The sequence below is a fragment of the Prosopis cineraria genome, unplaced genomic scaffold (genome assembly GCF_029017545.1).
Source record: "Prosopis cineraria cultivar Desert tree isolate PC_DT_omini unplaced genomic scaffold, ASM2901754v1 PC10, whole genome shotgun sequence".
Taxonomy (NCBI): Eukaryota; Viridiplantae; Streptophyta; class Magnoliopsida; order Fabales; family Fabaceae; genus Prosopis; species Prosopis cineraria.
In genome coordinates, this window is record NW_026555341.1 from 647,194 (window position 1) to 668,366 (window position 21,173).

General features: G+C 31.7%; 3 protein-coding genes and 1 long non-coding RNA gene across 7 annotated transcripts; 2 read left to right on the plus strand and 2 right to left on the minus strand.

Annotated features, from left to right (window-relative positions):
* Positions 1-6,262: 6,262 nt before the first annotated feature.
* Positions 6,263-6,796, minus strand: LOC129321949 (uncharacterized protein At1g76070-like). Its single transcript, XM_054967958.1, has one exon. The coding sequence runs from the start codon at positions 6,794-6,796 to the stop codon at positions 6,263-6,265; it is 534 nt and encodes a 177-aa protein (XP_054823933.1).
* A 6,387-nt stretch (positions 6,797-13,183) lies between these two features.
* LOC129322176 (uncharacterized) lies at positions 13,184-13,882 on the plus strand. Its single transcript, XM_054968292.1, has one exon. It carries the CDS (start codon positions 13,312-13,314, stop codon positions 13,690-13,692), a length of 381 nt encoding a protein of 126 aa, XP_054824267.1. The 5' UTR covers positions 13,184-13,311; the 3' UTR covers positions 13,693-13,882.
* A 1,133-nt stretch (positions 13,883-15,015) lies between these two features.
* Positions 15,016-17,336, minus strand: LOC129322178 (uncharacterized). 2 transcript variants are annotated; one of them, XR_008596213.1, is made up of 2 exons: positions 17,196-17,336; positions 15,016-15,416 (listed from the first exon to the last, which is right to left on the minus strand). It is a non-coding gene; the product is annotated as an uncharacterized LOC129322178 (long non-coding RNA). The 2 variants fall into 2 exon arrangements; XR_008596212.1 differs by having other exon boundaries at positions 15,016-15,458; positions 17,196-17,335.
* Positions 15,458-17,488, plus strand: LOC129322177 (uncharacterized). 3 transcript variants are annotated; one of them, XM_054968295.1, is made up of 4 exons: positions 15,458-16,239; positions 16,306-16,619; positions 16,781-16,896; positions 17,210-17,488. In XM_054968295.1, the coding sequence occupies exons 2-4, from the start codon at positions 16,374-16,376 to the stop codon at positions 17,352-17,354; spliced, it is 507 nt and encodes a 168-aa protein (XP_054824270.1). In that variant the 5' UTR covers positions 15,458-16,239; positions 16,306-16,373; the 3' UTR covers positions 17,355-17,488. The 3 variants fall into 3 exon arrangements, with proteins under 3 accessions (XP_054824270.1, XP_054824271.1, XP_054824269.1); XM_054968296.1 differs by having other exon boundaries at positions 15,458-16,089; XM_054968294.1 differs by having other exon boundaries at positions 15,458-16,619.
* The last annotated feature ends 3,685 nt before the right edge of the window (positions 17,489-21,173 follow it).

Below are 21,173 nucleotides of genomic sequence, written 5' to 3' on the forward strand. Positions count from 1 at the left end.
GATAGAGATATACTTGCTAGCCTTACATAGCCACATTAGGGTTGGTGTTTAAAATTGAGTTTTATTAATTAAAATAAGAGATTGAGAAATTAATTTAACTAAACACTTGTTCATGATTTGAGAGAGATTGTCTAAATATTTTTAGAACCTTAGATTAACACTTATTTTTATTAAAAGTATTTATAAGAGGAGGTAATTTTGGTGTTATAAAATGTAAGAAAAATAAATAATCTCAAGTCTCAATTTATGTTTGAAGTATATGAATCAATTGCTTTTTTTATTTTTTAGTATTTTGGTTTGGAAAATTATTTTTCACCAAATTATGTTTAGCTCAACTTAGTTGAACCCACTTAATCTTTTATTGATCGTCATTTTTAAACAAATCCTTGAGAGAATGATACTTTACTTTTATTATATTACTTATTACGACTCATGCACTTGCAGTGAGCAACACCCTACTTATATGAAAGATTTTCGTCCTACATCTCTTTGTAATGTGAGCTATAAAATTATCACTAAAATTATCTCAAATCGTCTACGTGATTGTATGAGTTATCTTATTAGTGATAATCAATATAGCTTCATTTAGGGCAAATAAAGTAGTGACAATATCATTATTACTCAAGAGATCATTCATTCTATGAGAAATAGAATAAGAAAAAAAAAGTTTTATGGCTTTAAAAATTGATCTTGAGAAGGATTTTGATAGATTGTATTGGAATTTCATTGATGATGCTCTCAATTTTGTTAGGATTGATAGCCATATAAGGAAATTAATTCATGCCGCCATATTTACTACAAGGGTGAGAGTTTTATGAAACAACAAACCTTTCAAAGAATTCAAACCTTTCAGGGGCATTCGTCAGGGGAAACCCCTCTCTCTTTATCTCTTTTATTTTTTGTATTGAACATTTAAGCCATTGCATTCTTAGTAGCATTGACAAAAATGAATGGAAGTCAATTAAATTGACTCCTATTGGACCTCTTATATCTAATTTATTTTTTGCTAATGATTTGTTACTCTTTACATAATTATCCCTATCTTAGGCTATGATCATTTAACAATGTCTGTCTGACTTTTGCAATCCCTCAAGTCAAAGAATCAATGCTAAGAAATCTAAACTTTTTTGTTCCAGGAATGTTAATATCAATAGAGCATCGTAGATTACTGAAGAGTTAGGAATTTCTCTCACTAAAAGTTTTGAAAAATATCTTGGTCTACCTCTTATACATGAAAAATTTTCTAAGCTTACTTTTACTCCCCTTATTGATAAGATGACTTCACATTTAGCTAACTGGAGAAGCCATCATCTCAACATTGCTAGAAAATCTATGCTTATCAAATCCATCCTTTTTGCTCTGCCTAGCTGTACCATGCAAACTATGATCTTAATTGATAGTGTTTTAGCTGAATTGGAAAAAATATCTAGAGATTTTCTGTGAAATTCTTCTGATGAATATAAAAACCTTATCTTCTCCCTTGGAACCACATTACTTTGGATAAAAAGGATGGTGGTCTTACAATCAAGAATCTTAAAAGCCAGAATATTGACTTCATCTTGAAACTTTACCGGGGCCTCATCACTAAACCTAACTGCCTCTGCGTGTAGGTTTTACACAATAAATATAAATGTAATAAGCCCATTATCCTAATAGTGATCAAGCCTAACTCTTGTTCTTTTACCTGAAGTAGCATATGTAAAGTTTGAGATAAGTTTATGTCTTAGGTTGGTTGAAAAATAGGTAAAAGAGATCAAATATCATTCTAGTGTGATAAATGGTCCTCCTTCCCTGACCCTTTTATCATATATGCCTACTATAATGCTAACTTTATTCTCCATGCTCATGTCACAGATGTCTACAATAACGTTGGTTTTTTAAATTGCTTCCTTCATCCTAAAGTGCTCAAATAGATTGCACTTGTTCAACCTTCAAATCAATAGGGTGATGAAGATGTACTTATTCGAAGAGCATCCTTTAACCAAAACTTCTCTATCAAATCTACTTATAAAACTTTCGAGACTCACAAAAATTAAAACCATTCTGACATATGGTCCAAAATTTGAAAGTGGTCTACCTATGAGAAAATTAAATACTTCATTTAGAAAGCTGCTTTGGGATCATCTCCAAACTAAGTACTCATAAACCAATGAGAATAATACTCAAATACGCTCATGTCCCTTGAGTCATGACTCTATTGACTCTTTCATTCATATTTTACGTGATTGTAAGAAAGCTCAACAAGTTTGAAAAAGATTAGTAAATCCCATAAAATTTAATATCTTTTTCTCTTGTAACATGTAAGATTGGATAATTTAGAATGTTAAGAACGAAGCAGGTAGCTTGATCACAAGAAGAATCCCTTAGAGGACATTATTTGCTCAAGCTTGCTGGAATATGTGAAAAGCCATATGCAAGAAAATGATTTTTTAGAAAGTAACATTGCCTTCTATTACACATAGCAGATAATGAACTACCTAACACTTTAGTCTAACATCAAACATTTAAACAAGTATGATAATAGATATGAAGCTAAATAGATTCCTCTTGAACTTGGATGGTTTTAGATTCGACGTTGATGGCTCAATTAATCATAATGGTGCTGCTGCCTATAGAGGCATCATTAGAGATGAGAAGGGAAATTAAATTAAAGAATTTTTCGAGTACCTTAACTACCACCCTAGCATAGCAGTTGAGCTTTTGGGAATCTTAGGAGGTCTTAACCTTTGCTGGAATGAGAATATTTCAAAAATTAACATATGCTCTAATTCCATGGAAGCATTACCGCTCATAAATAATAGCTACTGTAATCCGTATCCCCTTTTGGTGATTATCATAAGCTTTAAAGACCTAATTATGAGAGACTAGTTGGTTACTTTTAATCATGTCTACAAGGAAGCTAACAATTGCGACTTATTTCCTAGCTCACATGACTTCTTATGAAGATTTTAGTGTTTTTATTTTTGACAATCCACCCCCCAATGTATAAGCCTTATGGCTTTTGACATAACCAGACATTAGTTTTTTTTTTTGCACAATTTTCCTATGGCCTTATATTAAAAAAATGGATGGTGCAAATTTATTTATTTTATAAAATAATTATCATGTAAATAAAAATAAATTTAAATTGTTAAAATTTAACCTACACAATTTACAATTGTATACTATTATTAAATTTTTTATAAATTAAATTTCTTATTTATTGTATTACAGTTATAAACTATGCAAATTAAATTTTAACAATTTAAAATTATTTATTTATTTTTTAATATAATATTATGATTATTTTTTTATAAAATAATTAAATTTGAGCTATCTTTTTTTAAGTCAAGGATAGGGATGGGGATGGGGATAAGAAAAGGAGAGAAAGGACGAGGAGAGGATATGCCTCCAAAATATGAAGAGTAAGATGGGAAAGTCACGTCTCTCAAAAAGCTGCGATGTAGATTGGAGACTTAGTTGCCTTGAAAAAAATTTATTTGAATGATATTACCTCAGATCAATCAACTTTTTTTTCCTTTTTATTTTTTATTTGTCGATTGTATCGAAGCCTTACTGCAAGAGCCCGGAAGTTATTTTAAAAACCACAATCAACTAATATTGGTATTGTGTTAGGATAATTCTCTAAAACCATAAATTAATCAAGACTAACAGGACCAAGCAGTAATACTTATTTCCCAAAAAAATTAAGATATACTCTCTCCATTTAAAAATACAAAATATTTTTTGAGGAGTTGAATGTTAAAAAATGTAAAGTATTTTTAATCTTTTGAGATTTAATCACTGTTTTTTTTAAGTATCTCTATTGATAAATGACTTTATATTTATTATAAAATTTTTAATGAGAATAAATATAAAAAGATGGAGTTACTTTAAAAGTAGGTAACTACTTTATTATGAGTGAAATTTGATTAAAAACACTTTATATTTTTGAATCGAGAGAGTATTTTATAAATATTAACGTTACAATTATTTTATTCCCTACAGTTATTACTTTATGTTTACAAAACATTTATATGAATATTTGTTTATTTTTGAACTACAATTTTTTATTTTTTATTGAAATTATATTATCTTAATTATGGCCGGTTTGACCCCAATAGAACCCTTGATCCTTGATCTCAGTCGGTTTAATGATCGGTCCAGTTTTTAATACATTGCACAAGATGAATATATTTTTTATCAAGAAATTACCAAAAAAATTATGAAATGGCTTTCTTATCGTTAGTCACAAAAAACCACCCTCATCCTCCTCTCTCCCTGGTAATGGCTTCTCATAAATGTTACCATCATCTATCAACATTTTAATTGATGCAGACCAAAACACGCAGCAACGTAATCAAATCTAAAAATGAGCCAACCAAATGACAAAAATGTTGGCATGTATGTAAAGCTGACGTTGTATATCACCATATTCTCATTGTAACATTTTTTGTCTATGACAATAAGTAAAAACTATTGCCATAGAATAAAAAGTTGTTGCCTATATGTATATGCAATAGTTTTTAAATGTAGTCTAGGTGGTTGTTATCTAAAGTTTAAAACAACAATTTTTTTATATTTTAAATCACAAATCATAAAATTGTTGCTTATAGTAAAATAATAGGCAACAATTTTACGGGCATGTTGCTTATCATATAAGTATAGGCAATACTTAAAAATTATTACAAAAATATTAAATAACTCAAATTTAATATTTGCTTCCTTACTTAGAATTCCTACCTTGATTCTCTTAAAGAGATTACATGAATATAATCACTCTTCTAAATGACTTTTGGTTGTTATAATGCAAAATATTTTATATATCTATAATTGTTAAATACATTTTTTTAATTTTATAATTAATACAAAAAAATTAATAAAATAAAAAAATAAATAAAAGAATATAGATCGGTTATCAAAAAATGAAAATAATTTTTTACTAATAGAAAAACTATAAGAAATATTTATAATTAATGCATAAAAATTAATAAAATAACAAAATAAATAAAAGAATAAAGATCAGTTATCAAAAAATGAAAATAATTTTTTATTAATAGAAAAATTATAAGCAATAATTTTTAAATGTTGTTAAAAAGAAGATTTGTAAATAACATTTACTTATTTTTTGTTGTCTATTATAATAGAAAATAATTTTAAAATGTTGCAATGAAAGTTCCTTTATAGACAATAATTTTTATATTGTTTATTTAAAAATTTTATTTCAAAAATTTAAAACTGTTGCTTATTCTACTTTTGTTAACAATTTTCATTCACTGTCAAAAAGATAAAAAAAACTGTTACTTATATTTACATTAGGTAATACTTTTAAAATTGTTAAAATAATCAAAACTATTGCCTAAGAGAAAAAAAATGTCGTAGTGCCAATGAATTTGCTTTATGAATAAAATAAGAGGCCATGTTTTTTCTTGGTCGAGCGTGCATAATTTTTTTGAGACTTCATAATTTTGTTGGACCATGATTTAAAACTAAATCTTTTTTTACATGAATGTGTTCAATACAAGGCCCAAAAAAATACACGCAAGAGGGTGACAGACTCGATGACATCAAAGTATAACTTTTTTTTGCACCCATTACATGTTGAGATTTTTTATATTTCATCAAATGGTATACTTTGACATGGCTTGATTTATTATCCTCTTACACGAGTTTTTTCTGTGGTCTTATATTTAATAGACGAGGGTTTGGTTCCTAAAATAAATCTTTTGATGAAAGAATTCAAATCAAGATTTGTTCCGTCTCAACTTATCTTACTCTCAAGTGGCAAAATTGAGGGGTTTGGACTTTTGGAGTTGAAAAATCGCCGCCCTCTAAATCTCCACAATGCGATCAAAAGCCGAAATCAAGCCTAATGTTAGTTCTTTTTTTTCTTTTTTGTTAGTTCAAATCAACCAAAAAACATATATCATCCGTGTATGTGTTTTTAGAGGGAGAGAGCTTGATTGAATTTATTTGGTTTTTCCAAAGAGAGCTTGAATTTTAATCAGGTTATATGTAATATGCTCTTTAATTCAAACAAGTTAAATTAAAACAAGAGCGAAATTAATTATATAATTTCTTTAATTACAATGCAATCTGAACTTTGGTCTTTGGATATTGATAGATATATTTATGGATGGTATTCTATATGTTAACTAAGAAAGTTAAACCTCGCATCCTACAATCCAAAAGTTATTGAATCAACAAGCAATTCAGTTGACTTAAGATACAGTTTTTCATGAGCGTTAATTACAAGATGGATGCAAGAAGAGATTAACTAAGCTCACCCACTTGAAAGTTGTGCGAGTTTAACGTCAAAATCAGACAAGGTCCCCCTGCCACTTGGAAATTTCTTCATCGTGGCCAGCGAAGGAGCGTTCTGCGCGTGACGCTGTGCCTTCGCTTTCTCTGCAACCTCCAAATCCAGAGCTTCCCCACCTTTCCTTGGACTGATCTCACACTGATCATCACTTCCCTTGAAAATCCAAAGCAGCATCTTCTCCTTCTTTACAGCTTTTCCAGTACTCTGATGATCACGAGCCTTTGTCTTCTTTTTCTTCCCCTTCTTCTTCTTCTTCATGAGCTGATCTACCTCACCCATGCACGAGACCTTTGGCGATGACGGCTCTCGTGCACTGAAGCTCGAGTTTCTGAGCTTTCTTCGAGCTTCTTTTGGGAATATGGAAACGATGTGGCATGGGCTTCGGTTTCCGGCGACGCTCCGGCTAGGACTCAAATTCGGTTTCTGAATTGAAGCTACGGGTTGTCGTGGCAGAAACTTCAACAACTTGCTCTTCAGTTCAGCAAGTTTCTCCATTAATGGAATCAATGGCTCACACGCTCCCCTGCAAACTAACAATGCATGTGAATATGCTTTCACTTTGGAGAAGCAAGAAATAATAAGATAATTAGGGATTGATATCTTAGTTGGAAAAAGAAAAAAAAAAATAGAGAGCGATTAAACAAGAATATGGTTGACAATTTGACATGGATCATGGGGTGGGGAATGGTGATGCACAAGTTGCCGGCACAATAAATAAATTACGAGGCGATTTACGACCCTGCGACGGTAATTGAGATGACATTATTTGCATTTTTATTATTATAATGATAGCTAGGTATTTTCATATTTGGTCTGGATTAAACTTTACTTCATTTAAACTATCTCAGGAGTAATTTTTGAATAATGCTGAAATGCATTCAATAACTGAATAATATCCAAGAAACAGTACTAAAACCTAAAAAGAGAACCAAATCATTCATCATTCTCCTCCCTCAGGTAACCGAGGTAGAGCGTGATTAAGGACGCAAAAGGGGCTCTCAAGGGAATGAGTTTTCTTAGCTAAGGAATAAGCATTAGAAACTACATCCCTGTACACAAAATTAATAAACACTACCTAATCCCTATTGATTTATTACGAACACTATGAATAATATCATAGAAAGGATGCTCTAGATTGTAGCCTCTGGTAATGAGATTGATAGCTTTCACATAATCAGAGTATACTTCAATCTTTCAAAATCCTTTTGACCAACAAAGCTCTAGACTTGTGCCTATTCTTATAACTTCTACTGTAGTTGGTGGAAGTTTTCTCAAGTTATAGCAAAAACCAAGAACCCAATTACCATTGTTATTGCTACACATGGCAATCCCATGATCCTTAATAAAGCCATCTACATCTAATCTAATAAAATCCTTTTTCGAGAGGGTGTCATTTGTGGAGATTAACATAAGGGGTTTTGTGGACATAAAATTTTTTGGACATATTTAAGTCAGCAACTACTTTGAATTAGAGTTAGAAATATAGGCAGGCTTTATCCTTAAAAGCATGAGTCTTAAAGCTCGATTCTCCATTTTGAGTCTCATTTCTCATGCCTGACCCTTGTGTGAAGGGCTCAGCATTGAGCTCGCAAGCCCTTTTTTTAAAAATAAAAAAATTAAAATAAAATTAAACATTATAAATTAATTAAAATATTTTAAAAATTAAAAAAGTTAAAATTTTCATAATTTTTAAAAATTAAACAACACACATTTAGAAGTCTAATAATAAAATTTAAATATTTGTTAAAAAATAGTTTGTTTTTTATAAATACACAAACATAATAATTATAAAAAATAAAAAATATCATAAATTTTATACTATACACTGATATTTATTAAATTATATTAAATTAATTTTAAAATAAATTAAAATTACTAATCATATAACGCGTGTAGGATTAAGTGAGCAGGTTATTAGCTTCAAACACGTATTTTGCAAAAGAAAATAATAATAATAATATAATAGGGTTTGAAGGGCCACCTGGGCTCGAGCTCTTTTTTACATGACTTATCAGGATCAAGCTTTCAAGCTCAATTACTTTAAAAAAATTATTTTCAAAACTCGAACCCTTATTTAAACAGGGCCTCCAAACTCGACCCTTATTCCGGACTCTATTTCGAAGAGGCATTGATTAGAGTCTACTTGCAAAATAGGTTCCTTTTCCCCAAACAGATTTTTACATCTTTTAGTCCATAATTCCTAACATAAGTAAGTAAAAATGATTACCCAAGGCACCTTTCTAACTATTGCACAACCTTGTTCATCCCTTCAATTCCATCTTATCCACTCTAAGCTTTGTTACTGCATAAAGTTGTTCCAATGATCTGGATGAACAATCTGGCACCATGCCTCTTAAGCAATTTTACAATCACCAACAATTTACATAGGTGTTTCATCCATATGATGTCCAAGGGGGCAGCGACTTGAGCTTGATATACCCCTTTGTTCTCTAAGGCCTGTTGTATGTAATTTATCTCGCCCTAGTAGCTGAAGAAAACTCTTCATTTTTTTTAGGCATGTTCCATTTCCATATTTTTGTCCATAGGTTATCTTTATCTAAAGATGTATATGCAAAAAGAAAGTCATAGGCAAATTTAATGTTAAAAAAGCCATCAGCGACTGGCTTTCGCACAAATTTTACACTCCTTCTCAACTCTTTGGTGGTCTAGTGCTAGTATTATGATTAATGATGGAGGAGTAAAGCCAATTAGCCATTTTAGGACTGTTCCAATCACCACTAAGTGTGTAGAATTGCGAAATTGTAGTATTGAAGTCCACAAGAGGGCTTCAATGTTTAACAAATTTGATTAAGAGCTCATTAATAGTTGACCAGATGTCACACTAGAATTTTGAGAACTTGCCTGAGATGCACCGTTGTTCTAATCCTCCAAGGAATTTATCCCAAATCTTAACTATGTTTTTCCATGTTTCAGAAGTTCTTTTCTTTGAAACCAAAGGCAATGGTCTATTGCCACATTTATATTTTGATCTCAACGCTTTAACCCATGATGAATCAAAGTTGGTGACCAAGTTCCAACATAATTTAAGGATGAAGTCTTTATTTTGAGTTTGTAAGTCCTTTACTCCCAAGCCTCCAGCACCATTTTCACTCTTGATAGCATCCTAAGAAACCAAGTGTAACTTCCTCTCATCATTGAAGCTATCCTAAAGGAATGATTTACTCTATTTCTCAATATTTGATAGAAGTTTTATAGTTAGAAGCATGGTTTGCATATGACAATTTGGCATAGTTATGAGAAGAGACTTGATAAGCACTTATCTACTTGTAAAGTTTAGGAGTTTTCCCTTCCATCCTAACAATTTCTTTCTTACTTTTACACAAAATCGATTTGAAGTTTGAATACGAGGCTCTTTTGTGCATGAGAGGAATTCCAAAAAAAGATAAAGAAACAAAAAAAAACTATCGTAAGAGTACATTATATCGATCATTTGTTGGATTCATTTAGATTATCAAAAGTTCAAAATCCCATGATAAATATGAGAGTACATTGCTATTTTTTTTTTGGATCTAATATACATTGCTCGTTAATTCAGAGTCATCGTTTTTGAGTTCGCTGATACTAGATCAAGCATTGTATAATATCACTATTTAAAATTTCTTTAACTAATATATATATATATATATATAAACAGCGACGGATCTAGGGGGCATGCAGGGTGCTTCCCCCCTCACAAATTTTTGGTAAGAATTTAGTTCATTTTTATTTAAAAAATAAAAATACCAATTTTGGCCCCCCACTTTCATAAATTTTTCACTTTGGCCCCCCATTTGTCATGTTCTAGAACTGTCGCTGTATCAGGCAAAAACACACCAATCTGGAATGGGCAAGAAGTATAGAAACTAGCTATCAGTGACCGCAGCCTATAAGTTTCACTGCTCACCGGCGAAAAATCATCCCATGTAATTATTTTACTCCCGTTTCAGTTGCCGTCTGTTGACTCTCTCTCTCTCTCTCTCTCTCTCTCAATTTGGGCCACGTGCTGGGGAATGAATATGCCACGTTAAGCTAACGTCAAAGAAGATGCACGCAAGCATATAATGATAGAGTATTTGCATAATCTAATTCTTAAATTTTTAAAAAATATTTTCATATTTTTATTTGTACATTCTTTAAATATTTTATATAAAAATCCTGATAATAATAATTAAAATTTTAATACTTAATTTTTTAAAAATAATAATTTAGAAAATATATGTAAAAATTATTTAATATCTTATATTTTGAATTAGGTATGTTTTTTATTGTAGTTAGGAGGAGTTTATCAAATTGTAACTAATATTCGACTTTTTTTTTTTTGCTGTGTTTTTTTTTTTAATTGCGCGTGTGTGATCGCGTGTTGTTGAATTAGATCTTAACAAATGCAAAGTTGATCAACCGACCAATAGGCCTTCCAGTACGCAATCATCACGGCATAAATTACACATAAGCAATTAGGATACCAAAATATAGTACTGAATGAGTCAATATTACAAAAAATATGATGAGATTCATCGACCAATCCAGTAACAATTACACGCAAGTTTCTTTAAAAAATTATTTCAAGATTGTGATTTTTTATAGCAAATTCTCAATTTCTTAATAAATTAAGCTTAAGAAATATTTGCCAAGGGCTTGTAGTTCAATTGACATAATTCACATTTCTTGCTGCAAGGATTTCCTGATCAAATTCTCAAGTAATTTAGTAGAAATATTATTAGAGTAGTAAATAAAAGCCGGAGGAATGAATCATTTAAATTCTTTTTATAAAAATTTAAGCTTAAAATTGGCATTTGTTATGGAAATTAAGCTTTAAAGCTCATTTTTGATAAGCTTGAAAAACAGACTGGGGGGACCTTTTAGACCCTTTATTTTTACATCTAAAAAATAAAATAATTTTTAATTTTTAAATTAAATTTAAATTTTGGAATATATGATTGTCTTTAATATAAGAATTTTTAGTATTTATTTTTAATTTTTAAATATTGTAACTTGCATTTCAAAAAATTTTGAAATATGATAATTAAAAATCTTAATTTTTTAAAAAATTTAGAAAAATAAAATAATAAAAACGGATTTACATGAAGTCAAATTTTTAAAAATGATAAATTTTGAGAGTAATCAAATTTTATGAATTTAAGCTTTTAAGAGTCGAGACATCGTCAAGTCCATTTTTCATGCCTTGATATGCAAAGTTCCATGTGTCACATGATGTGGGAGTGGAAAAGATTTTTTTTTTTTTTTAACCAATGTGTGGAGAAGGTTAGTTGAAAAAAAAATTAAGAAATATTTGGGGGCTATAATTTGATTGCAGAATTGGTTATAACTAGATAATTTTTCGTGCATTGAGCAGGTTGAATTTAAAAAATTTAAAACAAATATCTTAAATACTATTTATATTGACATATTTAATCTTGTTAAATTTTTAAAAATTCCTTTATTTAATCATTTTTTTTGAATATTTTATTCATATACATTTTGTCTTTGTTTCTCAAGTCTATCATAAATTACGAGTATAATTTGAAAAGATTAAATTTTTAATGATTCTATCATATATGATTATGGTACGAAAACTTCTGGATAGGCATCCGTTTATCTTTTTTAAATGATGTAAAAAATTTGAATTATATATTTTTTGTATTTGAAATATATAAAATATAATTATATTTTTTATTTTGATTTTATGTTTATAGCAGGTTGTCAAAAAAATTATAACACAAATGTTTTTTCATTGAAATTATATAATTATATTCTAATAACTTAAAAGTGAGAGAATTGATCTTTATAAATTGCTAAGGTTTGGTATAAGAAAATTGTAAGTAATATATTATGTAGATATAGTTAAGTAATATAGATAAATACTCATCAACAATATGAAAAGGTTTTACAAATTGATACATTTTTTTTCATTTTTTGGTAGTGGTATACGAGATAATTTTCTATCATCTAGTACAAGTGACAACAAAGATGCTCACCAAGAGGTACAACAAACTTCATCAAATACTCAAGCATATGCCGCTGACATTCCATGAAAAAGTTAAGATAGATAGAGTTACTACTCCCATAAAACTTAAATTTTATATTTAAAATTTAATAATGAGATACATAAATTCTTAAAGATAGAGATTAGAGAATATTGAGAGATGCGAGATAAATGAAAAAGTTGAGACGGATGGAGTTACAACTCCTGTAAAACTTGAATTTTATATTTAAAATTTAATAGTAAAATATGTGAATTCTTAAAAATAGAGACGAGAGAATATTGAGAGATGTGAGATAAATAAAAAAGTTGAGAGGGATGGAGTTACTACTTCTGTAAAACTTGAATTTTATAATTAAAATTTAATAATGAGATACATGAATTCTTAAAGATAGAGACTGAAAAATATTGAGATACATGAGATAAATGAAAAAGCTTAAATGGATGGAATTACTGCTCCCGTAAAATTTAAATTTTATATTTAAAATTAATAATAAAATACACAAATTCTTAAAGATAGAGAGTGAAAAAATTGAGAGACTCGAGATAAATAAAAAAGTTGAAATGAATGGAGTTACTATTCTCATAAAATTTAAATTTTATATTTAAAATTTAATAATGAAATACATGACAAATAAAATAAATTAATGAATAAAAAAATTAAAATTTAACTAAAATTAATTAATCAATAACATTAAAGAAATTCCAACCAATCAATAATTTTTAATAAGATTTGTATATATATATATTGATGATTTCCGGTAACATCTCTGACAATATCAATATCTGCCGTCGCGCGCTGAGGAGGGTCCCGCGGCGAAAGCTTAACAAAAGTCCGCAACGACGCGGTTTTGAGAAGTCTAGCTTAGGACGACGAGACCTTGTTTTTTTTTTTTTTTTGATAAAGCGACGAGACCTTTTAAAAAAGAGAAAGAAAGAAAGAAAGATTGGGCTAGGACGACTGGATTTATGCGAAAGCCCTTCTATTCTCTTCTCTTCTCTTCTGTTGTTCCATTCAGAAATCTCGACTATGGCTTCCATCTATAGCTGTACGGAATGCGGATCCAACCTGAACCTCAACTCTGCTCATCTATTTCCACCCGATTTCTACTTTGAGGCCGGAAACAATGGCACGACCTCCTTCTCCATGGTCGACACCACCAAGTTCAGATTCGAGAAGGAGGACAAGATCAGACCCTTCTTTGAGACCATTAATTACTGGGGAATCCAGAGGAAGAGAACCAAGATCAAGTGCAATAGCTGTGGCTGTTTAGTTGGCTATGTCTATGATGACGGCCCTCCTCTTACTGATAGTCCTGGTCAATTTCACATGGGACCGAGCCAGGTGATTCCCAGAGCCCCCAGATATCGTTTCAAGACCAAAGCCCTTCGAATCACATCTCAAACTTGAAACGGAGCCGGGTTTCCTGATTTTGGATATCCGTTATGAACAATATGATTTGAATTTCTATCAGCCTATACTCGTGAAAGAGTTTTGTATTATACTTGTACAAATTTTCAGTAGCTCATACATCTCGAATCAAATGGGTCATGTTTTGCTGTTTTCCTCCGAATAAATTTGTTCTTAATTCTTACTGATATCTCACGCTTCTTATATTTTAGTTGATATGTATAAATTAGTCTTGTAAATTTCGTGATTTCTACGCTGAGGATTTGCTCGTCATTTCAAACTGTAGTGTCCTGTTTGTCCTCTGTGTGATTCCTGGCTTAATTACCAGAACTTCCATATATGCTTGCGTAGTTTGTTCTGAACTCTGAACCAGTTAAATGCATTAGCAACGGATTCCAAGTTTACCTAGAAACTTCAAGAACTGTAGCAGAGAAGGTTGGGGAGCTCATCTTTATCTTGATATGGTCACCGTTTCATCCTTGACTATTTTGCTTCCCTTTGACGGTCAATTGCAACCTTATGCCGGGGAACACACACAGGAAGGGGAAAAAGCTCCCCCCCCCCCGGGGGGCTGTTGGTTGAAAGGAAGAACTGGGATGGGGATGACAGCATTCTCTTGGAAATTTGGAACCACAGCTTTAAACAGAACTGATTTTTAAATTTTTAATGTGAGTTAGACAACCAGAAGTTTACACTACAACAAAGAACGTAGGTATTCACTTATTTCTGGCTATATGGTTTTCTGATAGTTAATGTAAGGTGCATATTACCGAGTTCAACTGTTTTTCTTTTCGAACTTGCTGCAAATTCATACATATTATTCTAAGAGAGCTTTCTGTATGCAAATTCAAGATTCAGCCCTTCATTTCATGTTCCGAAGGTTAAATTTCTACCAGTAATGCTTCCTACATAACTAACCATAATAAGCTGGTTTCCCTTATTAGAAGAATTTATAATTTATATAAATCATATTATTAAGTCATGAATATTATGATTCACCATTTCAGATGGAGTATGGAACCCGCGTTGGAAAACTAACAGAGAAGATTTGTATCCGAAGTACAGGCCGCTGGAAATTTGTGTGAGTGCAAGGTGTTGTCCAAGTCCGTGTCGCTTTATGCCCACATTACCAGACTCACCATGCTTTTTTGGTTTTGGAATACGCAGGAGGAATGAGCTTAGGAGGAACCTAAAAGCACATGACCCAGAATCAACCAAAAGGAAATTTAAGAGTCACTATTATGATTCTGCAGATTTAAGTTCTTCACAGGGCATATAGTTTTCACCCTCCCTCAAAAACCTTTTTTTTTTTTTTGTCAAATGGAGGAAAATATCATTATTATTAATGATTAAAACTACAGTTACAAACGATCAGCTAGATTTATGTAAATCCACCACTCTTGAACAAAAAGAGGGTGTCTGACTATATATACCAGTACAAAAGAAATCAGTCACAGTAAGAACCCTGTGGTCTAAAAAAATTAGCACATTCATTAACTTTTCTCTATTCATGAAATTAATCTGAACAAGCCAATCTCTGAAGATAAGGTTGCGAGCTTCATAGATCAGATCAGCAAAAGGTGATTTGTGTGGTCCTCTCTGGTAAGCAAGTTGAGAGTTTCTGCAGAGTCACCACCTGCTTGAACTTTTCTGAATCCCACATCCCAGCAGGATTTGGGCCCTTGGACAATTCCCAGAAGCTCAGTTTATAGAGGCATCGGTGCCTAGGCAATCATCACCCAAATGTATTTAGATTTACGCTTATCCTGCAAGTGACGAATGAAGGCTGGCCCACTTTCTTTGAAAAATTAGTAAGCGCTTAAACTCTTACTCCGAAATGATACTCGGGAAATTTCAGAGGAATCATGTTTATCCCGAATTACTGATGGTGAGCATTTCTCTGTTTGGACTTGCTGATTAATCCTGAATTTGTTGTCTTTGTTTTCTTTATTTTGTTTTTTTATCAACAAATTGGCTAGCTGATACATATTGGAGTATGACGTTCATATAATCTATTCCTCTTAGAATATATAGACACCTACCTAATCTTCTCCGATGAATCGAAAAGGCGACGTAATCATCTGTTAAATATTTGGCGGCTCTATTTTTTCCTCCGGGAAGGGCTAGGAGGAGCTCGTCTGGTTGTTGGAACAATATGACTTTTTCTATATCAACAAACCCATGCATAACTCACCCATTAAAAAAAGTGAAGGTTGGGCCAGGAACGACGCATAAGATTACTTATATTACTATTGTATCGTGGTACATGAAGATTATCCTAATCACAAGTTGCTTGTCATTTAAGGTCCACAATTAAAAGGGAGACATGAAACCCTTCAAAGCCATTCCAGTTCATTCATCCACCATCAGGGGCCAGTCTTAGAATAAGCAACAACAGTAAGTCAGTTTTCTTTAATCATTTCTCCGGGGGTTGTTCTCGCCCTTCAAGCGCCACAGTACTTCAGTTGACCTAGAGACTCCAATTGTGAAGTCTAACGACTAACGTTGGGTATAAGATAGGCCGATAGGGGAAGAAGAGAAGCAAAGGTAGGTTGGATGGGTAGCTCAGGTGCGAGTGGTCTCTGATCTCTGATGCAATTAACTCTCATACAGGTACAGCCCATCTTTTCTTGATATAAAGTTGCAACAAAGGGTATAACGAGCCTAGGTGGCGTTAGAAAATGAAGCAAAGAAAGCAAGAAATCGATTGCGGTGAATCAAAGACGGAGGAGGTGGTGGTTGTTGCCAGACCACCACCTCCGCCGCCGCCACTTCCGAGATTCCCAGCGTTTTCAAGGCACGGAGCAGAAGAGAGCGTCACAAGGAGAGAGATTGCCAGGTTCTGGAGGCAGAAGCGGATTGAAGAACACGACCACCTCCTCGCTGCTATTAAAGCGGCAGCCAAACTCCGAGCACGCAATCTGACGGTTCCGTTACTCTCCATCTTTTTATTTTTCTTCTTTATCATTCATTCCACGATTCAGTATGTCCTAATTTTCATGATGTTTAAGTTCAACTGATCTTTTTAGTCTATTCATGATTCTTCCTCCGTGGGGATTAAATCTGTTCAATGAAAACTGGAAAACAGGAGCAAGACTACATGATCTTCCAAGAGTCCTTGGAGAAGGAGAGAGGCGAAGACGATGCTCGTAAAAGCAAAAATGATGCCAAAGGCAAGGAAGTGCGCGTGGGAATAAAGGACTGGTCAGTAAAGCCCATTCTTTCATGACTATTCAGTGGATAGCTGTTATTAAAACAATATCCATTATCATGTGTGAGCCAAGAATAAGACCTCCTCCGCTTTCCTAACTAGAATCTAGCTTGAGTTTCAACGTTGAGAGAACCCCAAAACGAATTGTTTTTTCTTTAGATTCCCCAGCTTCTGTGTGCATATGATTGGATCTTAGCTAATGAATGAAAAGCGTGAAAGTGTAGACATGATGCTTCTTCATCCTATATCAATCTACATTTTAGGGGGAAAATGCTAACCTAGCAGGGCATACCTTGAGATGTGCAGGTGGACAAAAAGCAAGTACGCGTATTTGAACCAACCAGCCATAGATTCCACGGAACCTCCAAAGAAGCGAGGCTCTACTTACATTCCCAACTGTCTGTCTTACAAGCACAGGCCCTTGTGTTCCACCTCCATTGGTGTCTTTTAAATGTGAGGGATGCTACTTCCCCTGTTCTATTTCTCGCTCCAAGTTGCGTGTTCTGTTCTATTTATCTGCTGATTTGTGAATTGTAATAGACCCCACCAGTGTGTTGAAACGTCAAATTGGTTTGTTCACCTTTACTTTTGGTCTTATTTTCTCTCCCTTGTCCCTGTGGTCCTGCCGTGAGAGCATTGAAGCTCTTGTCTAGAGCAAATGTGATCAGATGGGGACGGAAACTCAAACATTTTGAAGTCCGCTATTTATTGCTTTTGAATATTAGTCGATAAGATCAAACGCATAGTTATCGCTGAGATTTAAAAGGTACATATATCTATATATATTTCTAATTTATAATACTTAATCAACGATGTCTTTCACATTATATTTGAATTTTAGGGGAGATTCCTTGATCATGTTCATCTTTAGACACGTAGGCAAGTACAAATCATATAATTCCCTATTTAAAAAATAAGTAGTTTATTAGTATGCAACATGCGTGCAGATTCATGGAATCGCGGTCATTTTTCTTTTGATTAGGAGAAGGTTGACACATACTCCCACTGGTCCTTTTATAATCATAAGGTCGATAAGGAAGCAACATGATGTCGGTGGTGAAGTTACGGGATACTTGTCGAATAAAAAATAAAACCTGCTCTGCCGGCTTAGTTCATCAAGGTTGGTAAAACTATACTCCCCCCCCCCCCAACCCCAACCCCAAAAAATGGTGGAGAATTAACAACAGGCCAATAAATTATGGCTTGAAAGCACTCTTCAAGTGCCGTTTTATTTGCTATAACAATTGTTTATTTTCTGAAACTAAACATTTTTCCTATGGGTTAGATTAAGTCTAGAGGACAAAATATATTGTCAAAAAACATTTTTCCTATGGGTTAGATTAAGTCTAGAGGACAAAATATGTTGTCAAAAATTTCACTTATCGTAAATTTTCAATGATATATTACTTGACGTATTGATTGATAACATCATTTATAAATCAATTAGAAGAAGATATAAAAAGAACGTGTATCTGGCCAGAAAAAAAGGAGGAAGAAGAAGAAGGTGTTTATAAAATATCTTTCCCCCCCAGTCATCCAGTACCAGTAGTCCCGTGAATTCTACCTCATGTATCAAATCTCTAGACGAAAATGAGATGGTTGTATAACCAGGACACCAATATGTTCCAGTTAATTTTTTGAAAATTTCCAATATTAATTTAACTACATGAATTTTTACAAATTAAGTTTTTTTTAAATGAAAAATGACAACTATAAATTAAGTAATAAAAACTACTACACTATACTGTTTCATGAAGACACGTGTTTTTTTGCAAAAGCTGCAAAAGTCATGATGTCTTGTTAAGTCCAACGATAAACTTAATATAAGATAATTTATACAGATAAAGACCAATATATAGTAGCATTAAAACTAATTTGAGAACCAATTTTTTTCTTATAGAAAAATAGAAGCCTTATGAAGATACTAAATTAAGTTGTTTATACTACAGTCTACAAACTTATTAAGGGTAATATTTCCTTTTCATTTAAAATCTTTTTCATTATTTAATTTCTACCAAATCGTATCAATTTTAATATAAAATGCAGAGTTTGTAACAACAGGTATTATTCCCAGTCATGAACACTGCAACTCTTTGACCAAAAAAAGTGACTCATTTAAAATCATGTTGGGGGTGAAAATATATCAAAATTTACATCGATATGAAAAATTTCCCCCCATTTTACTGTGACAATGTGTCGAATAGATAATAGACAGATATTACTGTCTGATAAAAAATATAATAAATTTTTGTTGCCTAAAAGCTACTTAGGAGATAAAGGCAATTCAAACCCTCTTTGTATAAAAAGGAAAGACAATATTTTCAGAAAATATAACTTTAAGTCTATGTATTTTGCTTGAATTTTATTATTAATTTTTGCATTTTTTTAAAATATTTTTGGTCTCTATATTTTTGTTTGCTATTATTTTATATCCTTATATTTTATTCATGGAGAATCTAAAATAATAAAAAATAAAAGTATAAAAATTAAAAATATTAAAAAAAATACAGAAATTAATAACAAAATACGTGCAAAGTAAAGGATTTAAAGTTATATTGTTTTATTATTTTTCTTTTTGGTAAGAAAAGACAATAAGTTTTGCTATTGCTACAGCAAATAAACCAAAGGAAAAGTTTTTTTAATGATTTGAACAATGAAATAATTATGAATATCATAAATAAGTTCAGAGTAAAAAAGTCTCCCGCGAAATTCTCAATGGTCATCATGAAATTGAATTGTTTATATTAAAATTTTAAATTAAAAAAAAAGTAAATACGTAATTTTTTGATGAACTTTTTTTATTAAATGAACGAAACGAATGAAATCGTATAGGGAGAAAATTTCGTCTTAATTTCAATCAAAAATCTTAAAATTCTGAAATTTTAGTAGACATGTGAGAGATTAAAATGAAATTAAAAAGTTGACTACTCTTAATTATTGTTCCTGATGAAATTGGATGCATGAACAACTCATATGAAAAAATTAATAATTAATATATGAAAAATAAATAACTAATATAAGTGAAATTTGCACCTCTTATCAATTCCATGATACCATTATAAATTTGTAACTCTTATTCCACTCATGTCGGTTAATCATTTTTCATAATTAATTGTTTATTTTTCCTATATGATTTGTTCATGTCCCTAGTTTTACTTGCTGTTAATGAGGGTTACAAATTTTACCTATATAGGTTGTTCATTTTCTATACATTAGTTGTTAATTTTTATATATAAGTTGTTTATGCACCTAGCTTTATTAGAGATAATAAAATCATTTCAGTAAGCTCTTTAATTTCACTTTAATTCCTCACGTATGCAGTAAATTTCAAAATTTCAAGTGCTTTGATTGAAATTAAATCTGTTCAAGGAGTTCTCACTAAAATTTTTCCTTGAATAGTGGCAAATGGTTATTATATAGGGAAAATCATTCTAAAGTCCCGTAGAAGCAATCAAAATACACTAAAGTCCTATGAATTCATCAAATAGCTACCAGATCTCAAGGGACTTAGGGGTGAATAAGTCTGAAAATAAAATTGTTAATTTGTCCTCTACCATTAAAAAGGAAATCTTGCTTGAACACAGATATCACGAAACTCATGATCGGCGAGATTGAAGATTGATGCATATTCATGATTATTGATCACGGTAGGATAATTTTCACTTCCCCATATCTATGATTACTGTCGTTATCTTCATCTAAGCGAGGTGGGGGTGTTCATCCGCAATTGTATTATTTCATCGCACGACAAAAAACAACACAGTGATGGTTGAGCGAGTAAATGATTTCTCATGCGTTAATGATTTCATTATTGTTTAAGGGTAGGATAATGCTTTCTGGGTATGCTTACGATCATTTGATTTGCATAGCTAATGGGTAATTGGTGCGACATTGATACATTAAAAAATATCTGATACGAACAACTATACATGTTGTCAATAGTGCATTCTTGTGTTGTCAATATGCTATCGATAGTTGTCGATGCACTGTATTGTGCAGGATGACTTGTAAGAATGCTTGTACCACCGAAAAACATGTATTATGTTATAATTTTTTTTTCATATAGGGGACATTTTATATATTATTCTCAAGCATGTGATGCAAGCTTCTTTTGTTGTAAAATCTCTGTTATACCTCATAAGAATGACTTGTGGTGCAGGATGACCTTTATAAGAAGAAGATAGAATTCTTGTGGTGGCTATTGAGTCATTGTAACAACGTGAAGGAGCACAAAGCCATGCCCTTATTACAAAGATCCTAGGAAAGGAAG

What these genes read in the sequence shown, in the direction of transcription:
- LOC129321949 (XM_054967958.1), bottom strand. Translation starts at nt 6,796, where the DNA reads ATGGAGAAACTTGCTGAACTGAAGAGCAAGTTGTTGAAGTTTCTGCCA.
- LOC129322176 (XM_054968292.1), top strand. Translation starts at nt 13,312, where the DNA reads ATGGCTTCCATCTATAGCTGTACGGAATGCGGATCCAACCTGAACCTC.
- LOC129322177 (XM_054968294.1), top strand. Translation starts at nt 16,374, where the DNA reads ATGAAGCAAAGAAAGCAAGAAATCGATTGCGGTGAATCAAAGACGGAG. An exon ending in TCCGAGCACGCAATCTGACG is followed by an intron (nt 16,620 to 16,780) that starts GTTCCGTTACTC and finishes ACTGGAAAACAG; the next exon opens with GAGCAAGACTACATGATCTT. An exon ending in CGCGTGGGAATAAAGGACTG is followed by an intron (nt 16,897 to 17,209) that starts GTCAGTAAAGCC and finishes TGAGATGTGCAG; the next exon opens with GTGGACAAAAAGCAAGTACG.